The sequence below is a fragment of the Camarhynchus parvulus genome, chromosome 1 (assembly GCF_901933205.1).
Source record: "Camarhynchus parvulus chromosome 1, STF_HiC, whole genome shotgun sequence".
In the NCBI taxonomy this organism is placed as follows: domain Eukaryota; kingdom Metazoa; phylum Chordata; class Aves; order Passeriformes; family Thraupidae; genus Camarhynchus; species Camarhynchus parvulus.
In genome coordinates this window covers 87074505-87089373 of record NC_044571.1, presented here as the reverse complement: position 1 = coordinate 87089373, position 14869 = coordinate 87074505, and the positions used below count along the sequence as shown (strand labels likewise).

The following is a 14869-nucleotide window of genomic DNA, read 5'->3' as shown; positions in this document are numbered from 1 at the left end:
AAGTAAATTAGGTTCTCCCTGTTTAAGTAAGTGCCACACACTCTCCACCAGACTCTTACGGTCATTGTCATGGACAATCTGGAAGTTCTTCACTGAGGCCTGAGTGACCCTCCCATGGAAGTTCAAAACATACGATTGAGTGTCATCATTCCAGACTGGAGCCTTGTTGTGCAATTCAATGAGGTTCTCTAAATTTTTGTTTTGCCATTTTGACAGCAGACCCTCATGCTCCTGTTCAGAAGAAAGAAATATATTTATCAGATTTGGAATGTCTCTGCCTCTGAGTACCGCCTCTCTTGTGTGTGCACTCTGTCACTTCATTCCCTGTTTAATGAAACACACTGATATGACATAAACTCAGTCCTACTGAATACTTTCTGCAAGTACCAGGAAGATACTTTTATAGATTCCCAGTCCAAGCATTCCTTTTCACTCAATAAACTAAAAAGAGTGATAGGGAAGGAAGTGTGTGTAGAGGAAAGGGAGAAATTCAGAGTCCACAGATAATTGCCATCCTGCTGGCATGAAACCCTTCTGTCTCAATCTTTCTCTGATCCTGTTGCATCCAGTTTCCATTTCTAACACTGTAAACTTTGAAATAAAAGAAAATAATCTATAATTAACTGCATAGTGCCAGGCCCTGAGGTGTTCCAGTAGAAAGTCAAAGGCTGCAGTAGAATGTAAGGTTAAATGTCATCCTATTGGGTCTAAGGAGTGATGCCCAGTATGAAAATCAGAGAGAAATAAAACCAAAAAGATACAAAAAGGAAGTAAACCAGCATATTAAATTTGACAAATAATGAATTACAAGGAGATTCAGGTTGTAGTGAAACATGGCATATGATTTAATTTTAAAAGTTCTGCAACAAATAAAATCAAAACTATATATGTTAAAACTCTGAAGAAAAAGAGTCCAAGCTTAAGGTACTAACAGGAAAAATTGCTCAGAAAACAACCTGTTTCGGAGATCTGACTGATATGGCTATAGTATGTGCTTCAGTATTATACAAAGATACCATAGTAGATTTTTGAGGATAACCTAAATAAAATTTCCAGTTCAGTTTAGTAACTTTTTAATTTTATATTTATTTATTTTTTAAAAATGCAAAACAAACCCTTGAGAACTGGCACCAACTAAGTGCCTTTAGATTTATGGGAGAAAATTTAAGGCAGGGCCATGGAACCATTACTGTGCTAATAGGAGAGATGGCAACACCAACTGAAAGACAATGAATAAATGAGCACTTCTAGATACAATTTTTCTGACCATTCACAAAAATTAAATCTCTTTTCTGGGCCATCATGACTCTCTATTTCCATTCTTTAAGATTTTTTTTCTCTGACCTCAGGAAATACCTTCTTGTCCTACTCATATCTACTCTCAACATGGCTGCAAATACCACTTTCTAGCTTAAAACACTGACCACGCCTTTCAGTTGGTACCTTTTCTTTCTGCCTTTAGGTCTTCGCTCACCAAACATAAAACCCACATTAAGGGAACCTAACAATTTTCATCACAAACCTTAACATACCTTCAGATACTGTTCTGTAAGCTTTTAGCTCTAACGCCTCTCATATCTATGAGAAATCCTCACTAAATAGTCACAACAAAACTCCGTCTTCTCCTCATCCCTCCTTCTTCTTCAAGAATCCTCCTTTTCTCCTGCTCCTACAAAAAAGCTAACAGCATTCTGATCAAAAATGTATTTATTCCCTTGCTACTGCACCAGCAGTACCTAATCTGTCTATTGCCTATCTGTCACAATCTACATCCTGGCTCAGAATGGGAGCTCCTGGGAGAAGCAAGCGTGTCCAGTGTTCATCCAGGCCTCAGCACAACAGTATCTCACCATGAGGGTGGCTTGTAGGTGCAACAGCAACAAGGGAGAGAGAAGTAAACCATATTTAGGCTGTGCAAAGGATCCGTAAGGATACAAATACTATTCAGAAAGCTACAGATTAGGCAGAAGGCAAGAACAAATTAATCAACACATTTAGGCAACATTGTATTTATTCTCCAGGAGACTTGCTAAAGCCCTGGCCCCTAAAAGCCTTGACTGTCAGCCACACCCAGGCCTCTACAGGGAAGTTTTAACCTCTTCCTTCAATCTGAAACATGACCAAACTTCATAACTCACATTTCGTGGACGGATTGGAATTCGCTTATGATTCATGTTCATTCCTGGAATGATCACAGACATTTTTCTGGGACCCTTAAATCCTAAGATATTAGTTTCCTGAAAGACAAGGAAGGCCATTATTGTCAGTAAATGAGATACTTCACCTTAGAGAAAGAAAGACAGCAAAACTTGTATCACCATTTGTACTAATTATTAGAAGTTTACTGGCTACAACTGTAGCATCAGTTACATATTTGCAACTGTGTTTAATCAGTGAGAACTGCTTTCTCTCCCTTTCTCATTTAGAGAACAATGTTAGGAGATGTGCATGGTATAAACTAATTTGGAGTGCATTTCTTACCTACTAAAACATTTACAACAAAATTATACAAATGCAATTTCCAGGCATAAGTTTTTTGCACCTGAGGCAGTAATGTGTTGAAATATTGCTAGTGAACAAGCCTTAACTATGACAGAAAGCAAAATATCTTTGACTTGACTCTGTGTTGTCTGTATATCACCAGTTAGTCTAAAATGTTTCTAAACAATGAATGACATTTTTCTTCAGGTGCTGTTATTTGTGTTAAAGAACACACCTACAATTTTCTCTCAAATCATACTGTTTTATAAATGTTTAAGAACAAACCCAGGAAGGGAAGTATTCAGCAACTATCCAAGCCTCAATCTTAAGCAGATTTTTCCAGAGTACTGAAGAAGACTGCTCCAAGTGGCTTGAGCACAAAAAGCAAAGGAAAAAAGTCCTGGTGTTCTCAAACCATTCATTTAAGAGCAACAGCCAAAATCCAAGGGTCCATTTAAAGTGTTCCATAACAATATCTGTGATAACCTTTAAAATTCTCAAAGACCATTTAAAAGACAGAATCTTTTAGAAGTAGTGAATTGACTGACAGAAGTGATACAGCTTTTCCTAACACGTTAATGCATTTTGCAGACACAAAGGTCTTTGGAGCTGCAACCTCTATTACGTCACTTCAAAAAATCTGGGGGCATGTATAAGAATGAGGGTACTGATTTTATTCATATTTAAACTTTAAAAAATCCTTATATATAAAAGTTCAGAATTCTGAAAAGCTGACCTTATATTAACTGCCTGTGCTCATTCTAACACCTTGCTGTGTCTAGCTAGGTAGGAAACTGAAGAATACTATATACAAAGAAAATATCTGGTAATACTTCTGTAAACAGGCTAGTACTGGAATTATCACATCAATTTCTTCCCAAGTGCCATTAAGATGAAGAGCAAAAGCAAAAAATCAAGACACTGCTCCAGTAGGCTAATGCATCTTTAAGCTTCTGTAAGAAAAGTAAAAACACCTGTGAGAAAAATAAAAATCCTTACACTTCACAGCAATTATTTTGTAGAGAACCTCAAATTTTACTCAAACTGTAGGACTGGAATACAAAACAATGTGACATGAGAATTCTCATGTAATTCTGTAGTCTCCACAAGTGCCTCCTTACTCTGAATCCTATACTGAGGTGATCCACAAGAGCAGAAGAACATCTCTATAACAGAGCTAGAGTGAATCACAATTTACCCTGGAACCACATCCTTACCACCAACAAGGTGCTACTGAAATAATACCAGCTCCCTCCTGTGCCTCAAAATGCCTTTGGTTCTGCACAAACTAATTCTGTTTCACTGGGTACTCCCAGTTCCTTCTCAGGGCCTACCAGATACCAGCTGGGCCAGAGGCAGCTGAGTCTGGCTTCATGTAAAGCGCATGTGACTGGCCACACACTGAACTAGCCAGATAAGAAAGTCATAACGATGTTCATTTAGGTGTTTCTCCCACTCCTGACATTGGTTTTTTTTTTTTTTTCATTAAACTTGTAAGAATTTATCTGTGAGGCCTCTGCCTCTTGTTGTATCTGGTTGAAATTGGTCACTTGGTTCCAAAGTTAAGTGGAGGAGGCTGGTAGCAGCACGATTTTGCAAGCTGTGTTTCCTCGGTAACAAGGCACAAAGAAAGGGGCAAAAGGGAGAGGCAGTACTTACATAACAAATAGCTGCGAGCTCCTGTCTTGTATGAGCCTTTTCCACTAGACTTTGTGCCTTGACTGGGTTAACACCATGGTCATAGACTGTAAATTTGGTTCCCATGAGGTTTGACCTAATGTCAGGTTATGGAAAAACACAGAAAGAGAGGCATCAGTAGAAAATTTTGTCATCTTCTGAAAGTATTTGTACAACACAGCAAAAACACACATTTACCATCTGAATCTTCCCTGCTGCCAGCTCAGTAAGGAGCTTCTGTGACATGCCCATGTGAGCCTGTAACCTATCCTGGAGAAGCACCTAGACAATTTCTGCTCTGAGTTGCCAGAGTGAATGGTAATGCTGAAGAGGGCTGCCAACCCAAGTGAATACAGATTACATGGAGAAGAACAATACAAGTTCATTCTCTCTAAATTTAAACCAGATTGCCAGTCATAAACACAACTCACTTAAAATCCTATCTCAACTGTCTGTAGTTTTCATCTGTCGTTCTCACCTGAGTTTTCCAATGAAACTTTCCCCTTTCCGAGATAAATCAGTTGGATCAACTGATATGAGGTAATTGGATGTTTTGCTCTTCTTTCTTTTTCTCCCTGCAAGAAGGAATGTCTGGAAAAACAAAACTTTGATCAAGACTGGTGCTTTGTAAGAATGCAGAGGCATTGCTATCCAAATTGTTATCTCTCCATTTCCTGTAGGCGCTCCCTTTTTTGTTTTGTGCTAATATTACTGTCTCCACAATTCTGTTCTCTTCTAAAGTGTCCAGCCTGAAATCCTCTCTCTCCATCAGCTCACTTGGCAGTGTAGATTTAATGCACCTGTCCTTTCTAGTCTTCCCTCCTTTTCTTCTGCAGCAACTCAGTCTTCCTTTTTTTCAGATCGAACATTTTTATTCTTTTTCAAATCCATCTTTCACTGTATTATGGATTTTAAACCACAATACAATGCTAATCACAGGCTAATTCCCTCCTTAGTGCCTTGGCCCAATATGTGCTGTCCTCATATTAATGACGGCTGTTCTCCACTACATGTTTCTTATCAAAAGCTCTCCCTTGCACCAAACACATTTTTTGGTAGGAGTACAATAGCCAAGATAATGTGTGTTGCTTCCAATACCTTTTTGTTGTCATCCCTTTCCAGATGCATGTAGTAAGTAGGGAAGAGTCCCCGGTCCATTCCCTTTTTATCTCTAGTGATTCGACACTTGACACTAATTCCACGGGGTGCAGGGCGCAATGCAAAATCCTCCAAGTTCTCTACTTCTCCCAGCTGTGCATCTGCCTGAGGGGATGGACTACAGGAAGCACCTGTTTCCTATGGGAAGAAGCATCATATTAGCAAATTAATATCAGATCAGAGACTCTGGTATTCCACAAGAAAATTGTGGTTTTTTGAAACATAAGATATTATGTCTCCAGAAGATACTGGGGAAAGGAAGGTTAAACAAGATACCACCTGTATTTCCTCAGAAGAAAGCAGCTGAAGGTTTTACTCTGAGGAAAGACTAGGTCTCCAAGGGGAAAAATGTACCCATTAAGCAGAAATGAGTGATTTGCTAGAAAGGGACAAATGGGATGAGATGCTGTAAATATTCTAAGCAAAGAGCCTCTTTGCTTTTAGAACTTCAAATGCTGTGGAAAATAAAAGAGTAGGATAAAGCAGGACTGATGGATGTTGCAGCAAGACAGGCTGGGATTTTGTGACTGAAATGAGTGCTGACATTATGTTGGTTCAGAACAGTAGGATAAAGGGAGTCAGCTGCTGGTGGAAACATATCAACTAAATGTTGGAAGAGCCTTAGAACAATGTGTATAGTCAGGATGCACAGAGTAATCAAAGGAATTTAAATTCTAATGGAAATCTGGTACAGGTCATAAAAGTAATTTTTTCTTGGAGATAGCTGAATCCTGTGAATTGTAGCACCCAAGAGATTCCTCTTTGATTGGGCCTTCAAGATGAAGTTGCAGGTTTATCCCCATTTCCAGCTACAGCCAGTAAGAAACCTGAGTGAACAACACAGATATGCATACACAGATTTGAAATTCACTGGAGGGTCTCACCCCCTTCCCCGCTCCAGCACCCAGCACCTGTATCGCCAGCATTTTGCACCCACAGCCCAGTCTCCCAAGAAGCTGACCACCCAGACCTCTTGCACTACTAGTGCAGGGCATCATATACACAGTCACCTCACAAATACACTCAGGTGCACCTCCTACACCATGGACTTTGAAGGGTGTCCAGCATCCATGCTCAAACCCCACGGTCTTTATCTGATCTGAGCTATCTCAGACCCTGTGTCTTCCTGATGCTGGTCTCTTCCAACTCACTGGCTAGTCCAGCACATAATTTGTCAATGTATGTATGTATGCATGTATCTGTATCACACACATACCCACAAACAGATTCACACAAGAAATAGTTAGAAGTGGAGTTACAGAAAAGAGTGGGACATGGTGAAGTAATCAAGGCACAAGGCTTGGGCAGACAATCATACTGTTCTGCAGTTGTTTACACATATCTGATGCTTTTTACCCCTTTTAATCCCTGTCTTCCCATGCTTATTACTCCCTGATCCACCTTGATACCTTTCTTTTCCCTCTTAAGTTTATTCCCCCAAACATCCTACATGATGTTTGTCCAATCCCAGTATTCTCTGTTCCCTTCCAAAATTCTGTTTCTCTTTGCATCCCACAATAAATGCCACAAACCTTCAGGAAGAAATCCCTCCTATGTTTGCATGGCATTTCAAAGCTTCTGAGTCATTTTGGTCAATTTTGCAGAGACAATGGCCCAGTCTGTCTCCTTTAGGGGTGATAGTGCTGACTCACTGTGTTCCCATATTCTCTGATTAGGCTCCCTAGGATCCTCCACCCACAATTGTTCCTCTGATCATTGCTAAGTCTTTATGTTTAACTCAGTGTCTCTTCAGTCAGAGAGCCTGACAATCTTGACCTTACTCTGCTTTCAGGAAATAATATTGCTGGCTACTATACTTGCAGCTACCGTATTTTAACCCAGTGCTCCAGGGGTTATCACTAAGATCAGGCACAAGCCCAGTGCTTATCAGAAATGGATTTCAAGACACTTACTGCAAAAGACTTCTCGCTGGATGCGGAACTAGGCCTCTCAGATTCAGGGTTTGGTGAATGAGATACTGGTCTCTTACTAGCTTCTTCCTCTTCTGTGTCCTCCTCGTCAAAATTCAAACTGCCTGAAATTCCTGTCAGAATACAGGATTTAAGCATGTAATCTCTGAAAGTAGGTGTCATGGCATCACTAATTCATATATGACTCTTGAATACCTATTCACAGTCTTAATTTCTGCTTTTTCAACTGATGATTCTTAATTTCTGTTTCAACTGCTGATTTTTTTCATGTGCTGTATCTCTTCCTGAGCCTTGCAATTCAAATTCCTACTGATATTTTGCAGCAGTCACTGTGCAGATGATTAAGCAGCTGTCGGGCCTTTATTAATATGGATTTTACTTGATATTCCATGACATAACATATTGCTTAGTATATGTTGTCATTGAACTAATTTTGCATATTTTCATGCAGAAAAGTCCTCCATGTCTTAAGAGCAACAACAATAAAAGGAAATCCAGATCAATATGCTGACACCTATCCCATAAATTGGACTCTGTACAGTTTACATCCTTTACCACTTTCCCTCAGTCTTGTGCCTGATACAGGGTATGTCAATTTTTCAGTAAGAGCCCCTCCTGTTATTACATTGATCAGGTCCATAAATACTAATAACGACTTGATTTCTGAAACTGAAGCACAGACTGAGATGTTTCAGGACCTATTTAATCTTAACCTAAGCACAGTCATGTAGAGATGACTGTGGGTATATAACTAAAATAACTCTTCACAAAGACATTTATGAAGAGTTTGTGTACACGTCACTATTTGGTGTGTGCTTACACTTGGAACTGCAACATCAATTGGTCATTAGGAAGAAGTTCTTCACAGAAAGGGTGACTGGGAGTTGGAAAGAGCTGCCCAGGGAAGTGGCGAAGTCACTGTCCCTGGAGGTGTTTAAGGAGAGACTGGATGTGGCTCTTAGTGCCACTGTCTAGGTGACAAAGTGGTGTTAGGTCATAGGTTGGACTCAATGACCTCAAAGGTCTTTTCCAACCAAACTGATTCTGTGCATCTGAGATTCTGTTCTGTGATTATTTTCTTTAATCTGGCTGTAGAAAGGAGATTTATCTAAAGCATTACAGACAGTGAACACAACCTGCTTAACAGAATAATTTTCTAAGAACATATATTACTAACAATGCTCTGACATGGCACTGCAAAGGGACACTGCTGGAAGTCTCAGATAAAACAGAAAAATCCAGTCTTAACAACCTGTCAGTAAACTTCCCAAGGGACATTTGGGAAGAGGAAAGGCGTTGACCCCAGTACTCCAGCCAATTTCAAAATTCACTGTTTATATTCTACCTCCACTAATTTCCCCTGAAGTTACTGGATATTCTCTCCTCTTTCCTTTTCCAACTCTTGTGTAATGTTGCTATCTGTAGGTAAGCAGCTGTGCCATCTGAAAACTGGATGACAATACCTCTGAATGTGATAGCACCTCAATACCTGCAGTATACAGGAAACATTCTGGGAGACAAGCTCTGCAAAATAAAAACAAGCTGTATACTAAATTAAACACTAGTCATTATTTTACTGCAAAGTGCTTAGGCTGCATGCAACAAAAAAAGTTTTCCTGTAGTACTGGCAGCAACTTAAGATACTTGGCAGACAGAGCTTGACACTCCACTAGGAAATTACTCAATGGGATATCATTATTGAATATATAACTCGAAAACCACTGACTGTGACAGCCTCTGACTCAGAAAAAACACCTTTCCTGTTAGCTCCTAAAGGGTTAAATCATGGCATTTACTGAAGGGTCCTGCTATTGTGAAAATATTCAAGCACCTTGTCAAAATGTAACATATCTGGAATAAAAACACCCCAAACTTTAGCAAAATGTGGTATAGCATTTTGTGAGCAGTTTCCTTGGAAATATACAGCACATTGAGAAACCCTTAAAATACAACTGGTATGGTTCAAATAATATCAGGAAAAGGAACTACAGCACTGCACTTCCACATGCTGTAGAATCTAGTAGCTCTTTTAAAAGTGTCCTACAGACATTTGTTTCACGATTCCTCATTTTTTAATGGCACTGAAATAAAGTTATAAAAGTAGAAGAGCCCCAAAAAAGACATTTACCCATTATTAACTCTTACCTCTTTTCTGTAATATTTCTTGCAGATCTGGCTTGCTTGCTGTGTCTGTTACAGCCTCTCCATCATTTTCCTTATCTGCATTGTCTTCTGGTTTGGTAGATCCAACAGACAGAGTTTGGAGCTTGGTCCCCAAATCCTGAACTTCTGATTTCAGGAAAGCAGCTGGTCCATCAATGCCTGCAGGACAAAATGAAACAAAAATTCCAAAGTCTATTATTTTATGGCCAAAGATGCACCCCAGGATGGTGGCTCTTTTCATCTTGCCTTCCTCTAGCATCTCCTTAAAGTATGAAATATACTTGTTCATTTTTTTTCAGAAGGCCTGGGAGGAATCAGGCCTGACTCTGGGACAGACTGCCTATTACTTTAAACATATCAGTTATCAGTTTCTCCCTATTAAATATAGTGATTTTATTTACCTTTTTACAAGGGCTTAAGCAATTAAAACAAGTTGTATTTGTCGTGCACATTGATAGTTTCTGATTTATTTACAGACATCTCCCTTATTTTCTTTTCCTTCACATTGTTTGCTCTTATGCCAGTGAGTACTCTACAGTGAACACCACAAATCAATTTCATAAAAGTATCTACAGCCATAGACAGAAAAAAAACATCTATCTTTTTGTTAGAATGGAATTTTCATGTTTAAATCATACACCACAGTGATGCACTACACTTGGTGGTGGCATCTTGATGTCAGGGTCTGGCATAACACCTAATATATAGCACTTAATACCTAAGTGTAGCTCCAGCTTTGGATTTCTTGTTTTCCCACTGTCTTCCTTCTTAAAACTCTACTGCTTTACTAGGCATTGTATTTCTGACATGCTTACTGCTGTTATCACATCTTACCAGGACTTGCTTGCACTGAGGAAGCCTCAGAACTATGAAAGGTAGTGAATGAGCTGTTAAGTTTTCATTTGAGTCTTACTGAAGACTTCTACCTTAAAAGTTATACCTATCTTATCTCTCATTCTCTTCTCAACTTGAAAGTGTCTTTTAACAGAAGCTTTCTTACGCCTAATTTTAGACATATAAATGCCACCACAAACACCACCACTTCCCATCCTATGATCCTGAAAGGCATCTGGAGAACAAGAAAAATACTCAAAGAATATTTTGAACAAGAACAAGAAAAATATACAAGACAGAAGGGATAACATAGTTCCAACTGTGATCTTCAAACCAGGTAACACCCTTTATTTGGAGGTTTAAAATTCTACTGTGTATATTAATTTGCTATCAATACAAGGCTTGTATTATAACACCCTGCAATAGCACACATCTCAAAGCCTTAGAAGTTTCCCATAACTTTCTTGATAGACTGATGGGATCCTGGCTCTCATAAACAACTTCCTGACACTTCCACTGGAATATAAGGATTTCATTGCTGCTCTTTTCATCTCCCTGTGACATGGGAGGCTTAAGGCTCTCACTACTGCATTTCTTTTCATTCCTAAAATAATGGTCACTATTCTACTGCAATGTTTTGAGATCACCAAGTTATTGCCTTTGGCCCTGATAGCATTTTGTGCTTGTGACTTTGCGGACCACTATAACCTGTCATGTTTCAGTCTCAATGAAGCCCACAAAAAACAACAGATGAGGTAAAAACCATCAAGAGCCTAACACAGTGTTCACAACACTTTTTGTTTGCTTTCTCCACTTTATCATTCAGTCATATGCAATCTTGAGGTGGAGTATCCATGACACCATAAGGAAACACTGTACAAGCAGTCACTACTGAATTATTTTCTTTATCTTACAGCTTTAGAAGATTTTTTTACTTTTGATTTGTATGTCCCCACCTTTATAGAAGTTGCCAGCCCATTTCTACAGTTCTTCTAGCCTAAAACAAGGGAGAGATTACTCAAGGCTACATGAAGATTTACAACTGTCACAGAAATCAAGGTGAAGTTTTTGCTTGCTTTCACAGTTTAGTATTGCTCAACCATACTGTACTACAATTCAGCTTTTGTATATAGAAAAGTATGTAATCAATCTTATCACTTGACCCCTACCACAGCAATGTAAGCACCCATCTGTGACATAATGCATGCACTGGGATTTTGGAGAACCCTGTTGCAATCAGGTTGATTATTTACCATGTAAAACAACATCACTGTGGACAGGGGTAGGAGTTTCTACTAAAGGAGTCTGCTCCTCGCCCCCTTTGGGCTTTGACCTGCGCGGCTTGGCCTCAGGATTTGGCTGCACCATCAATGGATCGAGACGTTTCTTCCTCTGCTTCTTCTCTAGAAGGGCTCTCTGTGGAATAAAGAAAAGCAGGAAACAGAGATGAGTAACCACATCTAGAGAGGCAGAATCCACGCCTCAGCCACTGGCAATGACATGTCCCTGATCAGAATGTCAAATAAAACTGAAATGTTCTTGCAAGCTCCTACAAAAATCTTACACACAGACATCACTGTGGTTTTGGAGTGAGATACTGACTTTGATTCTCCACTAGAGGTTGACATGGACACCTCCTTATTCTGACCTGTCTTGAGACTACCAGTAAAATCCTTTCACCCAGTCTCAGTTGCAGCAATCCTTAACAAAAATAGACAATTTCAGCAGTCATCCATAATCCAGTATGAAACAGTCAGGACTTGCAAAGGAAAAGATTTTTATCTCAAAAGCTATCACCTTATAGGGAAAACTTAAAGCAAGTAGTTCCCAGAAACCAATGCTGAGAGATAGAGAAAGAGACCTAAGGTGGGGCGATAAATAAATAAATAAATAACAGTAATTAAAATAGGAATGACCCACTAAAAAGAAATTTTATCTACCTTGAAAATTTTTTCCATATAATTCAGGACTGAAAGGAAAGACTGGTAAGTCCAAATGCTAAAAATGAAAACATTATTTCTCCAAGATACATATACATTTGATACTTAAGATTTCCTAAGCAACAAGAACAGAAACAACTTCTAGACTTAAATCAAGGCAAAAAGGGACATGGTGCCATTTTAGACAGACCTGCCTAGTCCTTAAAAACAAAGGTGATGCATGAAGAAGGAAAAATCATATTCTAATATCCTGCACCATTATGCAAACAACGTGCAAGCTCCTTACAGTAGATGCAGTTTATCCATAGCTGTCTCTTAGGTACCTGAACACCCCTAAAAATTGTTTTTGATGACAGAAACCATTTCTCCATGAAATTATTTTTAGTTTTGATGCAGTACCACATGAACAATTCATCAGTACCAACAATACAATTCACTTGAGTAACAGACATTTTTGGAGCCCTTTTCTCTCCTGTTATTCTTTTTCTCTTGCTGGTTTTTCCCTCTACTATTAGTCTTTTTATCTCAAGTGAGTTTCGTTTCTCAGGTAACCTCTCCCTGAGGAATTGCAACATAATTCAGCCCTTGATTCTTTATTTTGTCTGTTTTTTCACTTATCTAAAAGAGAAAAAACCCCAAAAACCAAAAACCCAACCACCCACAACCAAACATACAAAACCTCAAATACAACAAACAAACAAAAACAAATACCTTGAAACAAAATTACTTTTTTTATTTAAACTCAGAATTACCCTTTGAAGACTGGACTGCAGTACAGGTAGTGTTTGCTACTGCAGAATTATTTGCAAAGATTATCCTGCAGAGCAAAAATTACACAGAATTCCAAAGAGATTATAACATTTGTCTAGAATAAGAAAAGAAAAATAAGCCGTAAAGTCAAATTCTTAGAAATTACTAATTACAGATGTGTTTTCTAGGAAGGTAGTCAGACGTTTCAGAAGAATTTACATTGGTTTGTGTTGCTTGTTCCTTTTTTAAATTAAAGCTGAGGAAAGGTAAAAAAAGTCGTGATAGTTTATAATTCTCCAAAGGAGAGAGGAAAAACAAGAATCAAAACATTATACTCAGAATAAGGATTTGAGAAAAATTGTTGTCAAGGCTTCTCTACCTGACAAATAGACAGGCAAGAAAAAAAAAACCAAAACCCCAAAAAAACAGCAAAACACAAAACAGTTACAACCTAAAGCCAGTAAGAAAATAAGAAAATACACAGCTACTGTTAGAATGTAAAATTGAATTTGGGATCAACACCAGATATAGTAGTTTCAAGAATTATTTAGTGGATTATTCCATTAGATAAGCTTTTTTTAAACATTTCACTGCTCACCAGCCTAAATTTTAATTATTATTCTTATACACTGTGTTACATCAAAGAGTTTCTTGGACTCACCAATCCAACAGGATCAGCTTGTGTTAAAACAGTTTACTGCTGGTAGATGTGACTGACCTTCCTTTCTTGCAAGAACCACAGGACAACCAAAGGACAAAACTTGATAGCAACTTAATTTTTTTTAAAGGCTTCTCTTTATGACTGCATACTGAGATGGAAAAAATATGTGCAAGTCCACTGTCAGGACAGCAAACAGTAGTTCATTTTCTCTCCATAGGGTGGCAGAGCAGCCTGCCCTTCTGTACAATGTATTCCCAGCCGTATTCCACTCAGGAAGTAGAAAAAGGAAACAGGTATTTTGTTTCATTTTTTCTACTAATTAGCCTTTTCCTCCAGCTCTGTGTTACAGTAAAAATCCATTTAATATCACTACATAAAATGTAGATAGTTCATGAACAGGACAGCAGAACACAAAACCCATCAAATAAATAACACACTAATTATCATTATTTGCTTGGGATTTTGTGTGCTCCATGCATTAAACACTTGCAGAAACACCTTAGAAAAGCATAACATCAGAGTGTAGGATGACTAGAGGATCAGAAACCACCAGCTCCTGTTCAAATGAGCTTCAAAGAGAAGTCACATGAGAATATCTAGTGTACTATTAAAACAACTAGCTTAGTACTCTTTCTCCAGCTGTGATGGCAGGAAGCTGATATACAGGAAAGTTCCAACCACTCCAGCCTTGAAGGTGCAATCCTGTGCTTCTTATTAGTTGGTACAGTCCTAACCCTAGCAGGCCATGCAGGATGGATCCTGGCTAGGGAACATCCTCTCCTCTTCCAGCTGCCCCTTAGCTTATGCTGGGGCAGCAGTGACAACGGCAGTGATGGTGGCATCAGTGAAACTCCATGTCAAGAGCAATGCACCACACCAGGTGCATTCAGAAACACGCCAGGCTTCGTGCTCCCGCTGCACAGGGAGATGGCAGCATTGCACTCGGAGCTGCAGGCGCCTGAGAAGACTCAAAAATCTTCAACTAATGAGGAAATAAGCACTGCCTGAGCAACCACACGCTCTTGCCTCAAGGAAAAGGCAGTAGTCCAGGAGAAAAAAGCATCCTGGCAGGCAGAGCTGGCCCACAGATGGAACTTGATGTCATGCACTATTATAAATAATATTTTACTGCAATTACAGGGTTTCCAAACCCATAAGATGGGGTTTCCAAAATCATAAAGATGGATGGACAGGCATGGCTCTGCTACGGCTTATTCCAGATTCTCTGTATGACCAGAGATTCTATATATGATCCTGCTGCATTAAAACATTTT

The 14869-nt window shown here is 39.0% G+C and overlaps 1 protein-coding gene across 4 annotated transcripts in view; it reads right to left on the bottom strand.

Moving 5' to 3' along the window:
• Positions 1–14869, bottom strand: part of TULP3 (TUB like protein 3) — a 32619-nt gene that overhangs the window by 2647 nt on the left and 15103 nt on the right. For all 4 annotated transcript variants that reach the window (XM_030949834.1, XM_030949814.1, XM_030949824.1 and 1 more), the window contains exons 3-10: positions 11498–11660; positions 9393–9569; positions 7230–7360; positions 5257–5454; positions 4637–4749; positions 4141–4255; positions 2139–2237; positions 60–231 (exon numbers count right to left, since the gene is read on the bottom strand). In XM_030949834.1, the coding sequence (XP_030805694.1) occupies positions 60–231; positions 2139–2237; positions 4141–4255; positions 4637–4749; positions 5257–5454; positions 7230–7360; positions 9393–9569; positions 11498–11660 (1168 nt within the window). The remainder of the gene's footprint in view (positions 1–59; positions 232–2138; positions 2238–4140; positions 4256–4636; positions 4750–5256; positions 5455–7229; positions 7361–9392; positions 9570–11497; positions 11661–14869) is intronic.